The sequence below is a fragment of the Passer montanus genome, unplaced genomic scaffold, assembly GCF_014805655.1.
Source record: "Passer montanus isolate IOZ18808 unplaced genomic scaffold, ASM1480565v1 scaffold53, whole genome shotgun sequence".
NCBI classification, from domain to species: Eukaryota; Metazoa; Chordata; class Aves; order Passeriformes; family Passeridae; genus Passer; species Passer montanus.
The window spans coordinates 6,826,894-6,848,024 of record NW_024370263.1 but is presented as its reverse complement, the minus strand read 5'-3'; the positions used below and the strand labels follow the sequence as shown (position 1 = coordinate 6,848,024).

General features: G+C 52.0%; 1 protein-coding gene across 12 annotated transcripts in view; it reads left to right on the top strand.

Annotated features, from left to right (window-relative positions):
• Positions 1–21,131, top strand: part of NCOR2 (nuclear receptor corepressor 2) — a 226,887-nt gene that overhangs the window by 126,609 nt on the left and 79,147 nt on the right. For 9 of the 12 annotated variants that reach the window (XM_039724625.1, XM_039724627.1, XM_039724630.1 and 6 more), the window contains exons 7-10: positions 2,372–2,428; positions 7,101–7,153; positions 15,702–15,768; positions 20,810–20,997. In XM_039724625.1, the coding sequence (XP_039580559.1) occupies positions 2,372–2,428; positions 7,101–7,153; positions 15,702–15,768; positions 20,810–20,997 (365 nt within the window). The remainder of the gene's footprint in view (positions 1–2,371; positions 2,429–7,100; positions 7,154–15,701; positions 15,769–20,809; positions 20,998–21,131) is intronic. The other 3 variants (XM_039724633.1, XM_039724632.1, XM_039724631.1) reach the window with 1 other exon arrangement.

The window sequence follows — 21,131 nt, the reverse complement described above, 5'->3', positions numbered from 1 at the left end:
ATGGTTCTGCTGTGATCTGATAAAGGCAGCGAGGAGCATCAGCAATTACAGTGGGTGTCAAGTGTTAATTGGGCAGCTTTCAAGATAGAGGAATTTCTTTGTGTACGTACAAAGATATGACGTGCTCGGAATAGCTTCTCCTCCTGATCTTCGTTCTGGAGACGTGTGTATTGCAGTTGGTTAATGCAAGACAAATTATGTCATTCTTCTTGATTCGCCACATGTTCTGCCTGTGGTGCTTTGCCTCTGGCTTGTCTCATTAAGTTGTCTAAACATGGCAAATGCAGCAAGCTGAACATACTCAGCTTTTCCTCAAAGTTAATCTCATTGTACGCAGCATCGCCAGTCCCTTGCTGTGCCATCCCTGCTGCCAGGGCATCTTCCACCAGCCCATGGTGGGACTGTCTGCCTTCAGTGAGGCTACAGTCTTCTACCCATAATTATGCAAAATGCAATTAATTAGTTTACTGCTTTTTGTCCCAGGTGCACATCAAAACATTTTGGTAAGCTGCTCACCAGCAGCCAAAGGCAGGCAGGAGGGCATTGGCCAAATCATCCTCTTGGATGTAGAGTGGTTTTGGTGGTTTTAATGATCCTTCCTCTCCTGAAAATCTTACCCTCTGGGTTTAATTCTGTAGGACTTTTTAATGCCACAGTGCTGATGTCCTCCAAGGTCGGCAGATTTTGTGGCTTGTGAAGACAAAATATTAAGCTCTGGCTCAGAGTTCTCTGTTGTGTGATGAATTTTTACGAGGGGCAGGTCCTGGGGCAGACTTGGCTCTTCCCATTAACAGAATCAGGTGGGCAGTGATGGTGACATCTGTGACCACCAAGGTCTGCTGGAGGGGTGCTGTGGATACCAGGCAGGGATGCAGTGCCAGCAGGGCTGCTGCCTGCCCCGTGTGGGGATGGTGCCAGAGCAGGCTCCCTGCATGGTCACATTGCTTACATCTCTCTTAGCATCCTTGAAGTCACTCTAAATTGCACAAAAGCTTTGTGTCCTGCTGAGTGTACAGCAGATACAGGAACTGGAAGCTCTCCTGGTCGTGCTGTGGTGAGGCACCTGCTGCAGGCTGTGCAGCTGGGACAGGGCTGGGTTTGGCCAGGGCCATGTGCCTGGAGCCTGAGCCCCACAGGGGCAGGGGGACTCCCACGGCTGCTTGGGGTGACTCTTCCACAGTGCTCGTGTGCAGATCAGACTCTGTGTGGGTGCACAAGGCCCCTGCCAGAATCTGCACACCTACAGCTGCAGCAATGTTTTTGAGGACCAGCCAGCAGTGGGGGGATAGATGAGACTCTTGGAAGCCCTCCACAGGGGTGGATGCGGGGCAAGCGGCAGGGCTGTGTGCCAGCCTGTGGAGAGACAATCCTGGGAAACTCATCCTACCCTGAGACAGCGTGAGAGGTGCCTGGAGAGCTACGTGAGCTGGACCCCTGGAGCTGAATCCCTTTCCCTGGAGTTTCCCCAGGGTTTGCCAAGCTCCACGGGCTCTGCCAGGAGCCCAGACTCCAGCTCAGCCCTGCTCCCCAGGCCTGGGGCTCAGCTCCCTGTTTTAGGCAGCTGGGGATTTTCTCTCTCCCTTACCCAACATAGCTAAAACTACCTATTTTATCTGAACCTCTGAAAATCCATCTCCTCATCCCCATCACTGTCAGGTATTCAGCAGCTCAGCCCGTGATGTTGGCAGCGTGCAGTGATCTGGATTTATTGGACTGTCAGTAACCCCCTGAACAGCCTGGCTTTGCGAGGAAGTGCTGTTTACTGAAAATGTCATCTTTTATTTAGCCTCCTGCTACAGCCAGCCCATGTCTTTTTTTTCAGGCCTGTTTAATTAGTAACCACTGCACAGCCCCCGACACGTGTTCCTGGGTGGTTTTTTTGCCTTTAATAAGCACTAGGAAGCCCGGCCGGGGCGGGAGGGGACGGGCAAGGGCTGCTCTGCGGCTGGGAGGGAGGGAAGGGAAGCGAGAGCATGACGAGGAGCCCAGGGCAGCTCAGCTCTAATGATCACATGCTCGTCGAGAGATGAATCCTAGAAAGGGCATCTCTGCAGGCGTGCCGGTGTGCCCGCCCTCCTCCTCCTCCTCCTCCTCCTCCTCCTGCTGCTGCTCCTTGCAGGGCAGCCGCACAGAGGTACCGGGCACTGTCCCCGCCTGGCACCACAGGGGTCGGGGGTCCGGGTCACTTCCGTGGCTTTAGAGCCATGATAGCCCGAGTGCTGCGGGTGCGGAGGCTGAGCTGAGGCAGGGATGGGATTTGTGACGGCTCTGTGGAGGTTTGAGGAGCGGTTTTGGCGGAGGGGAGAGCTGGAGCAGAGAGCCGCGGTGGCACCAGTAACTTTTTTCTTCCTGTCTCCTTTCCTCCCTGCAGAAGAAGGCGGAGGCTGCCCACCGGATCCTGGAGGGGCTGGGGCCGCAGGTGGAGCTGGTGAGTGTTACCTGTGCCGCGGGGGCCGGGCCGTGCCTGTGTGGGCACAAGGAGCTGTGCTGCTGGCACGGCACCAAAGCAGGAAGCGAACTGACTGAGATGGGTACTGAAAGCAGGCAGAAACACACACAGAGCCCTCCTCGGGGAGGCTTAACCCTTTGGCTCCCTGCTGGCACAGAGGGTGGAAGGGGCTCTGGCACACTCTGCCTCCACTTGGGATGCTGAGGCTTCATCAGACCCTGCAGCAGCACTGTGGGGCTGCTGCCTGCCCAGCCAGCCTCGAGGGGCTGTGTGGAGGGGTGGGTGCTTGGACTCTGCTCTGTCCCACCTGCTGAAGGTGGAGGAGGATGCTGAAGGGTCCTCTGTGAGCACAGCCCAACTCCAGCCTCAACCTGCAGGTCTCAGGACTCACACACTTCCTATTTCGCTCTCTCTCATCGCTGAAGATGGAGGAGGATGCTGAAGGGTCCTCTATGAGCACAGCCATACTCCAGCTGCCTCAACCTGCAGGTCTCAGGACTCACACACTTCCTATTTCGCTCTCTCTCATACATAGGGAAGCTGAGAAAACAACTTAGGACAAATTGTCAATTTTGGGCTGCTCCCTCATCTGGAAAAATCCATTTGTAGTCAAAGGACTGAGTGCTGGAAACGAGCCCTGGGGGCTGGGTCCTGGAGAAGGTGCCTGGAAAGGTGCACTGGCAGTGGTGCTGCTGGAAGGATCAGCCCAGTGTGACAGACAATCTGCTCTGCACCAGCCCTGGGATGCAGTGGAGGGAGCCGTCTGCAGATGGGAGCAGGCAGCTCACAGGCTCCCACAGCTGTAATTTGCACTTGCCTTGTGGGGGTGGTACTAATTGCTGTCTTCCCCTGTGCATAAGGGAGAGGTCACACGTGACAAAGCCCACTTCCTTGTTGAGGAGGTAACACTCATTATTATTCCTCTGAGTCACCAGGGTCAAACCCTTTGCTCTTTCTGCTCTGAAGATTGGCAGTGCCCTGGGTTGGTGCTTCCTCATCCGAAAGATGTTGCATTTCCTTTCCTTCCTCCTCCTTTCTTTGGTTTTCTTTTTTGTTTTGTTTTTCACTGTTTTTTCTCTTTGCAGTTTATTGATGTTTTCTCCCTGGGTGTTGACACTGCACGGTGGGGGCTGTAACAGAGCCCAGTGCAAACCTTTCCTCTGTCTCTGTGCCTTACTCATCAGAGGGCAGGAGAAAAGGGGAAACCTCACAGAGAAAGCCCAGCTGGGCTCTGTGTGCATCCTGCAGACTGTCTGGTCCATCTGCCATGGGAGAGGCACTTCCTATGGGCCATCCCCACTCTGTGTCAGGCACAGCAGTGCCCAGGACCTGCCAGCAGCCTACAAGAGACAAGATGAATGGTCACAGCTTCTACTGAGCTGGCAAGGAAGCAGCTCCAGGAAGACGAGCATGCTCTGCCTGATGTTCATGCCTGCCCCACCATGTCACACACCTCATGCTCCAGCCCACGGGTCTCCTGCAGGGAGGTTGAGCAGCCTGGTGCCAGTCCAGTCTGTGCAGGGAGAGGTGTGGCTGTCACCAGCAGGGCTGTGGTTGCTGTCAGCTCTGCTGGGATGTCCAGAGAGCTCTGGTGGTGCCTTTGGAGCAGCGATGGTGCTGATGCACACTGGCTCATGGGCTGGGCTGAGGGGTTGTGGTGGCAGCTGGTCAGTCATGGCACCAGGACTGGTGTGCCAGCAGATTGGAGCAGGAGGCCAAGGATTTCTGGGAAGCAGGGATCCAGTTTGGGTCCAGCGCTGTAGTGGTACCATTTAAAAAAGTCCACATTTTACTTAGGAGAAATGGTTTTGAGATGCGTAATTTGAACCCTGCAGTGTCCAAAAAGCAATCAAGACCTTTCTGTTTTATTTCTAAAGAGCTCTCAGTAAATCCGGGGCTTTTCCAGTAATGGCTTTGCATTGCAATGATGTTTTTCTAAAATGGTATTCTCCAGAGAAATGTATTACACGTTCCTAACTCTGGAGAAACACTGGGTATGTTTTGAACATCACCTTACCCATCTGACCTGTGGGCTTTACTTCTCCTTACTTACTGAGAAGGGTGGAATTAGGAGTTGTGGATGGCTCTGAGGGAAGATGCTGTTTCTCAGTCCCTGCCCTGCTGAGAATGAAGTTTCTTTAAGTATTTAGTCTGTGAGTTCTCTGTGGGTAAGTAGAACTTGTCTCCTGGGCTTCCTCCACTGCATGGGCTGAGTTATGGTGCTGAGGTTATTGTGCAGATAGAAATCTCTTTGAGGTGCTGGTGTCATGTGGATCTTGGGTTCTGGTCCCAGAAATTCTGAGTGTTTGGGCATTTATTTTAAAATTATGTGTTCCAGTGCTAGTCTGCTAACACTTTTCTAGCTAAGACTCTAAGTGTTCATATCATTAATAGGTTGTAGTTGAGAGGAGTCATTAGCTTTTGGTCAGCTGGTTGGCAGCAGGGCATCTGTGATGTCCATGTGCACGTGAGCATTTCCAGCCCAGGTCCAAACCAAAATGTTAATTCCACTGCTTCTCCCAGGAGGATGGTCTATGCAACCTGCAACATGCAAGCTTCTTTGCTTTGATATTTATGAGCAAGGATGGAAGAGAGATGATTATTCCTCAGTCTTTCCAGTTCCTGCAGTCCTCTTCCAAAAGACAGTCACTAGTCAAGGCCTCCCAGTGGTTGCTCCAGCCTTCCAGGGTGACTGAGGATGTGATGTTCTGGAGCTGTGGCTGTTTCTTGTGCCTGTGGTGCAGACCTGCCTCTCTGGAGCTACGTGATGAGACGGATGTCTGTGTTCCTCTGAGCTTTCCAAGCATGAAGTGCACAGCCAGCTCTGAGCCTGGAGTCGAACCAGCAGATCTGAGGGGATTCGTGATAGAAACACCCCTGGGGAAGAGATCCCACTGAGAACGTCTTCTTCACGAGGATCTGCTCATCCCTCTCATGTGCCCTGGCTCTGCCAGCACACGGTGGCCAGGTGTCTCCTGGCAGGTGGCTCCTGGCAGGCTTGCAGCCTGTCACCCCCTCACCAGGTAACGGAGGTGCTCCTGGAACACGGTGCTTCATCCCCCGTGCCTGTCTGCTGGGGGATTACGTGCTCTGCCTGCCCCTTCCTCCTGGGATTACGTGTGCTTTCACAGAGGAGAGGGACACGTCCAAGGACAGCCAGAAAGAGAAGCTGGTGACCTGCTGGTGCAGCGGTGATGGAGTAGGGACAGCTACACCCAGTCTCTGTTCTCTGTGGATTTATGTAGCTGCCCTGTATGGCAGCAGAGTGGAGAAGCAGAATCTGTGTTTTACAGAGAAGTAGAAACAGGCTGTGTGGAAAAACAAGCTTCTGTGCCAAGCACCTGTGATGGTGATAGGGAGATACCACAGAGGATGTGGGAGTAACACCTTCTTCAAACTGGAGGGGAAAAGGACCCATCTTTGTTTACACGTCCTGTCGCCTCCATTGCTGCTCACCTGGTCGAGCAGATGCTCAGCACATGTTGTGCTCTTTTCCTGTGTTTAATCTGGGGTGAAATCGGGCAGACCCAGAGCACAACCTCAGCCCTATCGCCCACAGGAGGAGGGTGAGCTGGTGTGTGTATCCATGGTCAGGATGCTGCCTTCAGCCAGGCCATCACATGTCCCTCTGCCTGTGTTGGTCACAGATTGAGATGCTCACAGCTGGTTTGGGGAAGGTTTGTGGATGAGCTGCTTGAGTACTTGGTGATGTTTTTGTGGTCAGACCTGAGCTGTGATGGTTGCTGGTGATGGTTGGGCTGTGGCAAGCTTTTGGTTATCCCACTCTTGGACACGTTCACAGCAGCTTAAGACAATGAGCAGAAGTGTTGAAGGGCTTAATCCTGAGCACCCTGTCAGCCTGCTGATGTGGACACAATTGGTGGCAGCCCCTGGAGTGTGTGCTGAGCTGTTAATTACAATGGGTGGGATTGAGCCTGGTCTCTGGCATCTCTCCCTTCCAGAGGTGGGACCCTCCAGATTCCCAAGGATAGGGGAGGTAGAGGTAGTGGGGCAGTGACCAGGGATGGATCCAACTCTGACTCCCCATGGAGGTCCCTGCCATATCCCCACTGAGCGTGTGGGGCACAGAGCAACCCTGGGGAAAAACCCTTTTCTGCTGGAGCCCAGTCACCCCTCCTGAGTCCCAGATGAGCATCGCTGTGCTCAGGTGTGCAGGGGGACCTGACAGCGCTGAAACCCCAGTGCAAACGCTTGTCCTGCCTGCAGTGCCTGTGCCTGGCTCGCTGGCAGGGCTCAGGCAGGCTTTCACCGCGTAGACATAACAACTCGCAGCTCCCAGACTGTCTCCCCGCTCGCCGAGCCCCGCTCTCCCCTCGCCTCCCCCGTGTCATCTGTTGCGAGGCGCAGTGCGTGTTTTAATCGGTGAATAACAGCCGCGTCCTCGCCGCGCCGCGCCGGCCGCCGCAGAGCGCTGGTCCCAGCCAGCTCGGGCGCTGCCTGCCCTCCCCAGGGCTGAGCCAAGGATGCTCCGGGATGCTCCGGGATGCTGCCGGGAGCCAGCAGCCTCCAGTACGGCCGGGAGCAGGGCTGGGGCCACGGGCTGGGTGTCTGCACCGGGACTGCCGATGGGTTTAAGTTCCTAAATGTCAGACCGTGCCATTTATGCCTTCGTTTCTCTTATTTGTTTCAGCCGTTATACAACCAGCCTTCAGACACCAGGCAGTACCATGAGAACATTAAAATGTAAGTATGTGGCAATGAAGCTGTTTTAAGTGTCACGTTGGGCAGTAGGCTGGAGCAGGAGGGGTGCCAGCTTGCTCCCAGACCCCAATTAAAGCTGCCGAGGAATTGTGAGCATCCTGTTAGAGCTGCTCGGGGTGCCTGAAGCATGAACCAGCTCCAGGAGCTCAGCAGCCAGGAGCTGTAGCTTAAGGTGGATGCTGAAGGTGCTGTTTGATTTTCTCAGGGTGGGGTGGATGTGGGTCCTTGATGCTTTCCCAGACAACACTTACCTTAAGTGCTTTCTTCTGTGTTTCTCTCATACTGAAATATGAAAGCAGCTGCCTCTGTGTGTGTGTGTGTTTGCATGCGAGAAAGATGAGGTAAAATGAAAAGTTGCAATTACAATTAGATTTTCATGAAGGACCTCTTGAATGTCTAATAACAACTGGTTATTTCAAAGATACTTACTGAGACTTAGCAATCATCTAATTTGACTTATCACCTCAATACATGATTTAATCATCAGCATGTGTTTAATAACCACAGTGACTTCCTGAACATAGAAGAACTATAACAGATAATGAGAATAGCGATAATTGTGATTATTGTTGGAAATTTAAATAGTCAAACCAGATCTGAAACTTTTTATCTGCCTTGAATGAACTGATGATTGCTCTGAGCTGCCTGCAGCGAGTCTATTTTGGTACCAGCTCGGTCAGCTGGTGATAATCATCTTTAATAATCTATTAACAAAAGTTAATAATCTCTTGCTTTTCAGCGGTATGTTAATTGATCCCGGGGGTTTATAAGGGAAGAGTTCCTGTACCTTTGCTCTAGGGGAGCATGGTAGGAGGTGGCAGTGTTTAGGGGCTCTCTGTCCCCAGGGGCTGCAGGGAGGGGGGTTTGGTGATGTGACCCCTCTGCTCGCTGCCAGGCCCTGCTCTGTTCCTGCTCCACCCAGAGCTTCCTGTGTCATCCCAGCACTGCACTCCCTGCAAACCATTCCAGCCCAGGGTCACCCCCAGCCCCTTGGGGGGTCCCTGTCGCTTCAGGGGGGTGGTGAGTGATAAACCATGTTGTGTAGCCCAAGGATGTGCTCTGTGCATTGCTGGTCGTGTCTCACCCTGGCTCTGGTGGGCTGTGGCAGTCACCAGCTCTCAGGGATGCCTTGAGGGGCCCCACAGCCATCCCAGTGCAAGTGCTGAAGGTGGCAATTTCAAGCTGACCGCTAGTGTTGTCCTTGAAAGAATGAGTTAAAAAGTAGATTCAGATAGTTCACCCACTCTGCATTCCCCTGCCAGTATTTGTGGGTTTGTGATCACATTTTCCTGTGATTTAAACCATTTCCTGTCCTGGGTTGCTGCCTGAGAGACGGGCGCAAACAGAGGGAGCTGACTGCACAGGTCAGGAGTAAAACTGTTGTAAGAGGTGAAGCCCCATCAAACCAGCCAGCAGAGCAGGTGTTCCTTCCACCCCTGCCTCTGTAGGCATCTGCAGGGTTAAACCCACCCCAGACAGTGACAGTCCCCACGTGGCTGTAGCTCTGGCAGTGACAGACCAAGGAGAGATTGGAACAGGCAGGCTTGGGGTTAATGTTCGCTGTGATTAATGCTGCAAAAATACGGGAAGGAAACCACACATTTAATGAAAAGCCTCCATCTCCTCCTTCCAGAAACCTGGCAATTAGCTGCCTTCAGCTGGTTATTGATGCCAGCCGAGCACAGTTACAGATCTGGGTCAGTGAAAGGCCCCTGAGCAATCTGGGCTCCAGATGTTGGCTGGTTTTGGCCGTGGGTCTGTCTTGTAGGTCCTTGGATCTGGTCTGCACTTTGCTGCTTGTTGGTGGACATGCAGAGAAATTGGTGTGTCTTTTCTCCCATCTCTCTGCCCATGCTGCAGGTTAAAGGACATTTTGATGCTTGGGAGGCAGATAGGAAATCAAGATTTTGGTGATTCTCCACACAAATGATTCAGGGTCCTTTAACCAAGAGCAGAAGATAGTAGACTTCTCTGTTTTGACTGAGTTACACTTGGATGTTCACATCTGAGCTACAACTTTTCCACAAGCTGAATTTGAAGATATTTTTTGTCTTTTCCTTGTTCTTAATATGTTTTTGCCTTTCTGCTGCAGAAGAGCAGCTTCTGCTCCATAGCCTGGAGGTGGCTGTTTCCATAGGAGATGGAGTAAATCCTCAGGGTGCTGGGAGACACCAGCCAGATGCATTAGAGCATCAGGACAGCTGCCAGGACACCACAGGTTATATTTTGCCAAGGTGTAATTGGATGCAGATTCTCTAGAACAGCTTCACCCTATGCAGATTTAGCCATGATGAAAAAGCCTTTTGGCAGATTGCTGGAAAATCATCTGGGTTGTGATTCTGTCCACAAATCCTCACTCCATCCTGGCTGTGTTGTGCCAAATGGGAACTGCCCCTATATGAAGCTGGTCTGGAGCCTGAGGGCCACAGGATGGCCAGGCTATTATTGTCACAAATACCTTTTACAGCTTTTTTTTTTCTTTTGTTTTTAAACGCTTCTTAGTGTGAATTTTTTATTCTCAGTTGAATGTTTGCAAGTGTCAGTGGGAAGGCATTTGAATATCAGAAAGGCAGATTCCTCGATTTCTCCACAGCTATACTCTCTGCCTTGCAACACTCATTTAATTCTCCCTTCTTGTTTGCTTTGCTTTTCAGCTGGGATGAGTCACGTATGCTAATAGAGCTGGCTGGGGAGTTACCAGGAGAATTTCTACTCTTACTGAGATGTTACCGGTCTCTTATATTCATGGAGTTTTATGGCCTGTCTCCTATTCAGTACAGTTAAAATTAATTTCATGCCCCAGTTCATTCCAGTGTTTGCAGCTTGAAAAGCTTTTAAGTCCTATTTAGCTGCCTGGCTGTGCTCCGTTCCTCATCTGCACGGTCCCTTTGGTTCACCTGTGAGTGCAGGCTTCCAGCAAACACGGTTAATTTTGTATGCTACATCTGCTCTGGGAGCCAAGGCACCCTTGAGTGGTTTGTTCCAGAGACTTGACCTACCTTTGATGGGACCGTGTCCTTCCTGTTTGAAATTCCTGCTTTGTTGGAGAGAAGGGCTCTGCCACCCCCTCATCAAGGAAGAGGAGGGTAAGGTGGCATTTAGTGCCCTCATTTCATAGGGATGGGGTGAGCTCTGCCCCTGTGGCCGGCTTGGCCCTTGCTGTTTGTCAAGGTGAGAATTTTTTGGCTTTGCAGCAGACTGAAAAGTTTATTCATGATGCATCACAGCCCTGAGCACAGCTGGAAACCACTCGAGTGATTCTGCATCAGTTGAGAAGGCTACAAAAGACCCTTTTCCTACATTTTGATGAAATACAACAAATGCAGAATATGCTGGTGCACCAGTGCCTCTGGTCCAGGTCTTTATTTCAGTGCTTTGCCAGCTACAAGGATGAGAGCTGCCCTTCCCACCCTGCCACTGTAGTGACTCTGTGTATTCCCCAGGCTCAGGCTCCAAAGATATTAACCTTCTTTCCTCCAAGTGTTTGAAAAATGACAAGATGTTGTTCACATGAGCAGGATCAATTACCTGCTGTCTGTCTGAAGAGATATTCTCCAAGGGGGCCTTGGTCTCTACGGCGGGAGATTCCTGCTCGGTCAGCCATGAAAAACAGCCTGGCAGGGCTCTCCTCCCCCCTTTGCTTTCCCAAAGCAGTCGTCTTGCAGTCATATTCTGTGAGACTTGTATTTGAAAGCAAAATGTGAGCTTCCCTGAGCCTTGAAAAAGCAGCCAAAAAGCAAAGTGAATAGCCCAGGGTAAGTGCATGCAAGGTGCTGTTCACAGGGTTTGCTTTCAGCCTCCCCTTGCAGAACTTCTCCTTTCTTTACACTGAAATTAGGAGTGTTGGGGTGAAACCAGGCTGTGTCCCCTCAAGATGCTTAGAAAGGTGTTGGAGAAGCTCTCTGAATGTACAGTCAAAGCAGATGGAGAGGTTGGTGTGATTTGGGTTCTCTCACGTGCCCAGATCCAGCAGCAGCAGAGCTGGGTGCACTGTTGATGTTTGCACATCTGGGTTCCTGTCTGCAGCTGAGAGCTTCTGGGGAGAGGGCAGGAAATCTGCCTCTGCAGAATCAAAATCTGAAGTCAGGATTTTCAGAGAGGTTTCAGGGCTTCTGAATCTCTTTTTGTTTTCTAAGTGGCCCCCCCCCCCCCCCCCAAAAGAGCAGAACAGCTGTCTTCTGAAAATCTCAAACTGTGGCTTTCCAAATCACTTGTCACATAGGGAAATTTAAGTCATCTTTTCATTACTTGCTGTTTAGGGGATTTAGTAGCACTGGATTGCCTCTAAATTCATAGTTGAAGCCTGACATGTAACACAAATGTTCTTTCAAACCCTGTCATTACTAATGCATTCTCTTTCAGGTCTTTTTATTGGTGCTTGTAGACATTTTCCTCATTAGAAATTCACCTAGCAGCTCCCTGCTCATCCCATTCAAGGTTTCTCATCTCTTTTATTCTCTATTGGCATGCACCAAGGCAGCAGATTACCTAGTGATGAATTACTAAGTGATGGAGACACACACTGCTACCTTCTGCTTCTTCCTTTTGCCAGCAAAAAGCCAATACTGATTTAGGGGGGGAGTAACTTGCCACACTTGGGCTTGAGTAACTTGCCACATTTGGGCTTGTGTTGTCAGTTTGGGCTTCAGGGCAAGGCAGAGGTGTTTCTGCCTGACTGTACATCCAGAGTTATAAACTTCTGCCACTTCACCCTCAGAGGCACTGATGGTGCTGGGGTTTAGTCCATCCCCGTGCCCAAGGGCTCTGGGATAAATAACTAAAGATCTGCTTTGCTTTTCTTGCCCAGAAAGTGTTTCTAAATATTGCCAGGCACTGCCCTGAACAGCTGGCTTTCCAGAAGCGTGCCCTGCCTCGGGGTTAGTGGGTTACAGTGTGTTAGCAGCTGGAGCTGTGTGCTCCAGCCGTTTCAGAGCCAGCAGGGAATGAGTGCAGTGACCTGTGAGCAGGGTGAGCTGCTCCCTGCCCTCCTGGGGGAGTCCTGTGGCTGCAGGGGATCACTGGCTGCCCTGAGCTGCAGCTGGGGCTCCTGGCACCAGCCCTGCACAGGGGCAGGCGTGGCAGGGGGGAGGACAGAGCTGTTTGGGTCTCCATTGCCTCCAGGCTGGTTTCACCTCGGAGCATTCGTGCTCTCCTGGTTTGCAGATCTCTCATCTCCCTGTGCTTTATTTGGCTGGAGCTTCCTCGGTTTCCTACCCTTGCCTGTGTGCTCCATCTTGCTGTACAATGGCTTTGCCAGCTGCTCACTGCCTCCTTCCCCGTCACTCTTTGAGTCTGGTCCCTACTTTGTTTGCTCTGGCTGATGAAAGACATTCCTGTGTAATTAAACACCCCTGATTAGTTTTGCTCAAATAGCAAACTTCCTTTCATCTCGTCTTGCACGGGCTGAAGGTCTCCCCAGGCTTGGCCAGGTGTGCTGCCGTGCATCAGCTCTTTGTGTCCTTTGGGAGCCTTTTCCCAGGGCTTTGGCAGGCTCCACACGTGGGTACACAGCAGCCCCGACACGCATGCGTGCACCCACATCCCTTTAACATCACAGCCTCCAGGAGGACCGTGGCCAAGTCCTTCGTGTGGACCTGGGCCAAGTGGCTCAAAAGTCAGAGCTACAGGTTCTCTCCTTGACTGGCTCCATTGTGAAAGACATAAAACAAAAGCAACCTCGGGCCAAGCCAGTGAAGGTGGAAGCAGCAGCCTCTCCCACAGGGCTGGCTTGGCTTTGCTTTGCTCTGAGAACTGTGCTCCTGTGTGGGGCTCACCAGTCAGGGCAGGGGGAAGAGGATGAATTCTGCAGCACAGGGAAGTCAGGAATGGAGATGGGCTCCATCCACAGATGAATTGTTGAGCACAAGGATGGGGTTGTGCCATCTGGCAGCCTCTGAACACCAGCTCACCAGAAGCTGGGGGGCTCTGTGTCCATCCCAGCCTGCCCAGACCTTAGGGACACTGCTGAGGGTGAGGCAGGGAGCTCACACCTCCTCCCCACCATGTGGTGTGACATGCCAGCCCAGCAATACTTTAAACTGCCCACGAGAGTCACTGTTGCTTTATCTAAGGAGCGCCCATCCCTCCCGCCTGGGAGCTGCCTGATTTCTCCACCCCTGTGCCGTTCAGGTCTCCATCCCTGAATGCTTGACACTTTCCCCAGAAAACCGCAGGACTCAGGCAGGGGAGGAGGAGAAGGGAGGAGGGCTGGCACCTTGCAGGAGCAGCCCTTGCCATGTGCCACTCCAGGGTGGTTGTTTCCATGCCCAGCTCCCAGCTGACAGCCCTCGCCTCCCTCCCTGTGCTCAGCGGTTGTGCTGGGCTCGCTGGTTTGCCCAGGGAGCACAGCGTGTGCTTCGGAGACACGTGGCCCGAATTAACCTCGCTGCAAAACGGTTTCTAAGTAACAGCAGTACATGTAGCAAGATAAACTGTGAAGCCTATTTATATTTACCAAGATTGTATTAACCTTTGAGAGGTTGACCTTATGCAAAAACAAAACAAAACGAAAAGATAAAGTGGCAGAAACATTCAGGGCGTGAGGGGGTTTGTTGTTGTTGTAATCCTTTCACTCTTTGATTACTTCAGCCTTGGTGGTGGTAAACATACCCTGGCTTTCAAGGCATTTCTGATTTCTGCAGCTGCAGAGCCATTGAGCCTTTGCCTGTATTTGCACTTTCAAGGTCAGCCATGATGCACAACTCAAGGCAACCCATCAGCTGCTAAGAGCTGCTGATTCCCTTCATTTGCTCTCCTGTTTTCTAAGAACTTGTGCAGCAGATCCAGCACCAGCAGTGTGTCAAAGCCCCGCGATGCTCCTGGGTGTCACCCAGGTGACATGGGGAGGGCAGGGCTTGGTTTAGCTGTGCTGGCCCCAAGGGACAATCAGTCCCCTTGTTGGGGACCACCTCATACACAATCATCATCAGCACTGCCCCAAAGGTTTCCTTGTGTTAGAGCTTCCATTAGGATTAGGAGTAAACAAACAGGAGTGTGTTTGTTGGGCAGTGGCCCTTGCAAAGAGCTGAACCTTGGAAGGAAATGTGTCTGTCTGTCTGGCAGGGTCCCTGCAGGAGGGTTTGCTGCCCACTGAGGCACCACACAGTGCTGGAGCCACGGAGGAAAGCTCACAGTGTGTGATGTGGAGGGATGCAGGAGCCTGTGGGGAGCTGGGGCTGGCCAACCTGTGCTGGAGGGAGCTGAGGTTCCCAGGGCAGGGCTTGCTGTGGGGTCTCTGTCATTCCTGTGAGTGCCCATGCATGGTTCAGTGGTGCAGCAAGAAGAGAGTTTAAAAAGGAAAAAATGTTGATGTTTTCTGCAATTTCTCCATTCCTAAACTTAGCTAGGACTGCCCCCAGTTCTCTCTAAGTGATCTGGGCCCTCTGCCCCTTCCCAAACAATCCTGTTTGCTGCTAATTATGCTAATTATTTACAAGGGCAGGAGGGTGTTTTTTCCCTTCCTGCTAGCCACACAGGAGGGGAATGAGGAAGCAGCAAGGGTGTCTCTTCATTCAGCTAAATCCCACAGAACATGCCTACATGAGACTGCTAAGCTCCTGATCAGTAATTACACACTGCAGCTCTGCCTTTAATCGGGATAAAAGACTTAAGGAAACTCCTCTGCCCCTGGTCTCTACCTTTTACCTAGAGACTTGATTGCTGTGAATATTAGCAACAGGAGCGGCCACAGGAGCTCAGCTCTGGGGCTCACGCAGGCTCTGGGAGCTCCTGCAGCCTTTTCAGCTCTGTTCTGCTCCTGTGCTGCTTCTCTTTGAGCAGTTCTTTCACGCTGCCTTTAGAAAGTAGAAAGAAGAAGAAAGTGAGGGGATGTCTGGGCAGACGCTGGGGTGGTTGGGGTTGTGGTGGCTGGTTTCCCCCTTGAGGTCCCAATTCTGCAAGTGGCTGAACTCTCCTGGCTGGTTGTTTGCAGCTCTGTCGGGCACAGCTCCAAGGAAGCAAGAGGTCAGGAGATAAGTGCTGCGAGCCCTGCTGTGATCCTGCCTCCTTATCAGGGCCTCAGAGCCCAGGGGTGAACGTGTGTGCACCGACATCCCCTTCACTGCTGACCTGGGCACAGGAGTGGTCTCTGCTCGGGCTGCCACCTCCTGCCATGCAGAGCTTGGCCTGAGCCCCCCAGCTCCTGGGCACCCTCTGGGGTTTTACAGAAATCAGTGAAGGACCAGCCTGACCCACTGATAGGTGCAGAGCTGAGTGTCTGCCCACGTGTGGTGCTGAGAACACGGCGAAGGTTTGCAGTGGGAATTCATTAATTCAGTTCTCAGTTTTAGTCCTGGTTTACACACAGATGTGGGTGAAGTTCCTCGTCTCAGAGGGTTTGTTGGTCTTTCTCTAAGCTGGCTCCAGGTCTGAGATAAGAGCATTTGCTGTTCTCAAGTTGATGCAATTCCAAGTTAAGGTGGAAACTGTGCTGCACACACTCTTTTGGGAGTGGGGAAAGCCAGGCTGTGTATTTCAGCCGCCTCGTTAATCAGATCTCATCTTTTTTTTCTCTCTCTCTCTCTCTTTACAGAAACCAGGCAATGCGGAAAAAGTTAATTTTATACTTTAAGAGGAGAAATCATGCGCGCAAACAGTGGGTAAGTGATTCCCTCAGACCTTATTTTATATGTATAAAAGAGCGTAATTTATTATGTGAGAAAGAAAAGGATGATTTCCAGCAGAGAGGTGCTGGTACTCTGTACTTTGCCTGTTATATTACTGTGGAATCTCTCCTGCTTAAAATAACATGTGAAGGAGAGGTCCCGGAGCCTGCTGCAGGCAGCACCTCCCTCTGCAAGTGCCTCCCACAGAGCAAACACTTGGGGTTGGCTTAATCACAGCAGAGCCCATCATTGATCTCAGGAAGCCTATTCACAGCATAAATGTCTGTTTTGTGAGTAATTGAACCCTAAGAGAGGTGTGAAACAAGCTGACTCTGCTTCGGGTAAGTGGTCTGAAGGCTGCTCTGCCTCCTTCCAGCTGACCACAGAGCAGTGTTCTAGGAATTTGTGGTTTAAAAGCAAAACTCAAGCTCCCTGCCAGTTTGTTTCTAGGCAGAGTTGCCTGCGAGAGAGTTCCAGTGACCTTTAAGGACACAGGTCTTGGTTGGGTAAGGGGCAAGGCAGGGCTGATCATGAGGCTTCAGAGGCATTTGTTGCAAAGTCCACAGTTACCAGAGGAGAAAGTTCAAGTGGGTTTCACAGAATTTGTACATTTTCAGTGCTGACACTTGCAGTGGTTCCCGGCAGGAGCTGGAAGGCAAAGCCAGCACAGAAGAGGAAATGCCAGAACAACCAATGGCTCCCACCAGGAAGGTGGATTTTGCAGTGTGTTTCAGTGGTGGGTCATTCAGCTCACAGGGCTTCACATTTAATGAGGAAAATGTAAATACTGACTGGTTGTTTCTGTCCTGGGGCAGCTCAAGAGCCAGAGTTTGTGTCTTGCATTGGCAATGGTGCAGCTTTTCTCAGTGTCTTTAGGGCTGGTTTTAGACAGAAGTGCAAAACTGGGAGGAATTGTTGGAAAAATTCAAAATAACAAGCCTGGGAAGTGGTTTGAAGACTGTACCTTCCAAAGTAACTTCCAATACCTACATTTCTAATGCAGATATTACGTTATTTTCTAATTTATTTTGAATAATTCTTTTCCTTCCTCATACTTTCTGTTTTCATGCTGTTTTCTACCAGTATTCCATAAGCCACAGACCTTGCATTCCTAAGGAATGGTTGTGTCTTTCATTGTGTCCAAATACGTGTTCATTTAGGCTTGTCCATGATAAAGCTTCTCCCAAGGGGCTGCAGGGCTTACAGCTCCATCAGGATGTGGCATGGCAGTCGAGTGATGCTCTGGGCACCTCCCCTCCTGCAGCTGAGGACTTCTGCATGGTGGGAAGTGGGTCAATATTCCCTTCCTCAGAATAGGGATTGCAAAGCATCACGTGGTTTTGTTGGAAGCAGGAGGGAAGTGCCTGGGAACTGCTTTCTGGTGGAAATGGCTGGTTACTGTGCTAAACCTAGAGTGAGTTGCTCTGTGTGAATATCAAGGAGCTGGGGGAAAAGGTTTAATTAGGCTGCAAGAGCACAGTTCCTAAAATACGACTTGCAGTAAAGTCGCCTGTCATGCAAAATAGGTGAATTTCTGCCAGCCAGTTTATTCAGTGTCCTTGAAAGGGGATTTTTCAGTTTAGGGAAGCATTTTGCCTATTCTACAAAATAGGCAACATACGGTTGCTGAATTTGCAAAGTGAATACATTTGCTGATTCTGTTTGCAAAATGGGTATGCTTAGCTATTTTTCTGCCTATTTTGTAGCAGACCCTATTTTTAGCAAAGCCCATCCACATGCCAGCGTTTCTTTCTGGCTCTTTTGCTTTCTGGGGTATTGTTGCTGCCTGGGGCTGGCTGGAGCAGGGTCAGAGCTCGGTCGCCACAGGGCCCAGCCCCGAGAGCCCCATCCCAGAGGATCCACAGGGCTTCCTCCTGTCTCCACTGAGGTCAGCACAGCAGAAGACATTTAATTGCCATGGGGGTGATGATGCAGAGAGGGAATGGTGAAGGGAGCTGTTCTGGATGTGAGAGGTTTGTCTCCATCTCCAAGGGAAGAAAACCACAGGGCTTGCGGAGGAATTGGACCGGTTCCTCCTGTCACCTTCGCTCTTCTCCTCCCCTCCTGAGAGCTGCTCTGCTCCCTGGAGCTGTGGGAGCGTGGGCTGTGGGAGGGCTGGGGCTTGGCACAGCCCACAAACTGCCTTCAGCTGCTACGGCAGCGTTACTATCCATCCATTTTTAGATCCGTGTCAGGTCCGGTTGGGCTCGCTGTCACTTGCTGGTGTGATGGAGAGCCTGATGGGCTGCTGAGCCCAGCCAGGAGGGGAGCAGAGGGGCCACCCCTGATAAAAGCCAGCACAGATGGTTGCTCAGGAGTGGACACGCTTGCTTAGAGGTGCTCAGAGGAAACCTGGAGATGGAATAGATGCTTCTGCTCCTGAAGTGCCTGACCAGGAACTTCTCCTGGTGGTGGAGCTGCCGTGATCTGAGGAGTTTGCAGTGCTGTAGGGTGTCTGTAATCCTGGCTTTTGAAGGATGCAGGAGATTGCAGGGAGTGTGTGTCCCAGCTGGAGCAAAAAGCACTGGATGGGGATGGTGCAGCCCAGCCCAGCTGCAGTGGGGTTTGAAGTTTGTGTGGTGGGGAGGTCAGGAAATGCTCAGCCAGTCCATTATGAAGCCGTGCTCTGGAGGGCAGAGCTGTGTGAGGGGGAAGCTTTGGTACTGCTGCCCTCCTGCCAGGGTGTGAGCTGCTGGGCAATCAGCATTGATGTTGCTTTTTCCATCTTCAGATGCCAGTTCCTTAAAAGAGGAATTCTGGATAAAGCTTTTGTCGAGTTGTTCCAAGGAGTGGAAGAAAAGGAGGGAAAAGAGCCGCCCTGCTGGCTGTGAAGCAGCCAGGGCCGTGCCAGGTGGCTCTGCTGGGGTGGTGACAATGTGGGACCAGCACTGGCTCATTCCCACAGGGAATGACAAACCTTTCAGAGCCTCAAGGCTTCTCAGCAGACCGAGCCCTCGTGCTGGGCTCTCTCCCGGCCGTGCCGCAGGCTGGCAGCGCCGGGCACCAGCTTCACAAACTCCAGGGGGTATTTTTAGCTTCTTCCCAAATGTGATGCTCTGAAAGCAGGAGGATGTAGCAGATTTGCTGGCAGGGTGGGAGCTCTCGTTTTCAGGGGGCTGGTGGCATTGCTTTGGGAGAGGTGACAAGGCAGCAGCTGTGATTTTGCCAAGCTGCCTCAGGCTGTTGGTGTTACCTGGAGCTCCTCGCCCAAAGTGTGAGATACCCCATGTGGGCTTTCAGGGCATTTTAATTTCTGTTCTCCTTCCTCGTTTTTATCTTGTGGCTGGTTCCCTTCAGCTCCTGATGAAACTCCAGCACCTCCTGTGCATCCATGTAGGGCAGTCTCTAGCTCCAGGCATGCAAGTGGGAATTGATTTATTTGCAGGGGAAAGTGTTAATCTGGCTCAGCTCTAGGGCTTGAGGTGCTCTGTCTGCCTCACATTATTGTTGAGGCGCCTCCAAAAGGCCATAGAGATCAAAGATGTGTTGCTGTTCTTGGATTATTGCCAGGTCCAGGATGGACAAACCAAACCTGTGTGACATGGCTGCAGATTGCTGTGCATTTCACTGGTTTGGGGTTTTTTTATCTCTCCTAATTTCTCTTTGTGGCCACGAGCAAACAGGATGAGAACAAAGCGCATCTGGGAAATCCTGCAGCCTCACACTTCTGGTCATAGGGTGGTGGTGGCAAGAGATGAGTTTATTTCTTTGAAATCTGGATTCCCTGTGTTGCTGTTGTGGTGCTGAGTGTGCTGGTGCTGAGCCACCCGTTCTGGAAATCTGGGTCAGGAGTGACCTGGGGTTTGCCATTAGAGCAACATCTGCTTTCGCTTCCTGATTTGGGGCTTGGAAGGCATTTGTCAGACACAAACTGAAACCCTAAAACCCCTCTGGTCCCCTGGCTGCTCTCAGTGTCACTGCTGCCACTGTGGTGGCTGCTGGGGACCAGACTGGCATCTTCCCACCATGGACCTTCCCTGTGCCTGGGTGTTCTCCTCCAGCAAGAGTGCGGCTGGAGGAGGGAGAAGAGATTTGGGGTGTAATGGGAGGAGGCTCATTTGCGTTGCAAATCTTATTTCAGTGTTACCAAGCTTGTCCCATAAATACCAGTCAGAAGTGCAGTGCTGGACCTGGTGGGTGGCTGTGCCATGAGGATGTCGTGAGGGGGTCATGGTGTGGAGACCCTTTACAGTGCCATGTTTTGGCAGAGCCTGTGTTTGCTGTCGGTGGGGACGTGCTTGTCCTGTCACATGGGCCAAAAAAGAAGAGTGGCAGCAGGAAAAGTACTTTTGCTTTTTTAGGATGATGAAGGAGCTGAGTGTGTGGCCAGGCCACCACGCTGTATGGCCGTGGGCCAGGGCTGGGTGCCTGGCTCTTGATTTTGGGGAGCCAGGCCCTTGCATGGAGCTGCCCCGTGGCCCCAGTGCCATCATCATTGCCAGCAGGGAGCTGTGACTGCTGGAGCTGCTGTGGGTGGGTAGGAAGGGGTGCCTGGCCTTGGGCACCATGGCAAGCTCTCCCCAGCACAATGAACTGGTGGCTCCAAAATTATGGTCCTGCACACCCTGCTCACACAGTGAGGACCACCTCTCCTGCCCCCTGTGCCTCCTCCCAAGGCTGTGTCTCAGTTCCTCCTTGCTCAGTGGCCTCAGGCAGGCACCTTGCTCTCTCCTGGGGTGTGGAGCAGGGGCTCCCTCCCAGCACAGGGCCTTTGGCTGCTGAATCAAGCACCCAGTGGGCCAGAGGATGCTCAGTGGGATGTGAGGGGTGGGCCAAGCCACGCTGGGTACGAGTCCTGGTGCCAGCAAACCAGTTGAGTCTGGAAGGAAAGAGCCTGAGGGTACCTGATGGCCTGTTTTGAGAATTCACCCTTGGGTTGGCCCCAGGCCCTGGAGCGTGTCCATGTCCTAATAAATTGCATTTCTTTAAGCAAAATGACTCACGCTCAGCCTGAGCCGCCATCGAGGGCAAGGCCTGGAGGAGTTGCCCTTCCCAGGCACATCTCTGATCTCCCTCTCTCCCTCTGCCCTTTCAGGAGCAGAAGTTTTGCCAGCGCTATGACCAGCTGATGGAGGCCTGGGAAAAAAAAGTGGAGCGCATTGAAAATAACCCCCGGCGGCGTGCCAAGGAGAGCAAAGTGCGGGAATACTATGAGAAGCAATTCCCGGAGATCCGGAAGCAACGCGAGCTGCAAGAGCGCATGCAGAGGTTAGAGGAGAAGCGGTAGGAAGGGGCTGAGCTGGTATCAGACAGCCTTTCTTTTTTCTTTGGGGGTGGGCGTGGGGTTTGTTAGCGGGAGGAGGGGCTGGGGTGGCTCTCGGGCCCTTTTCTCCCTCTCTAGTCAAAGGCAGAAGCCA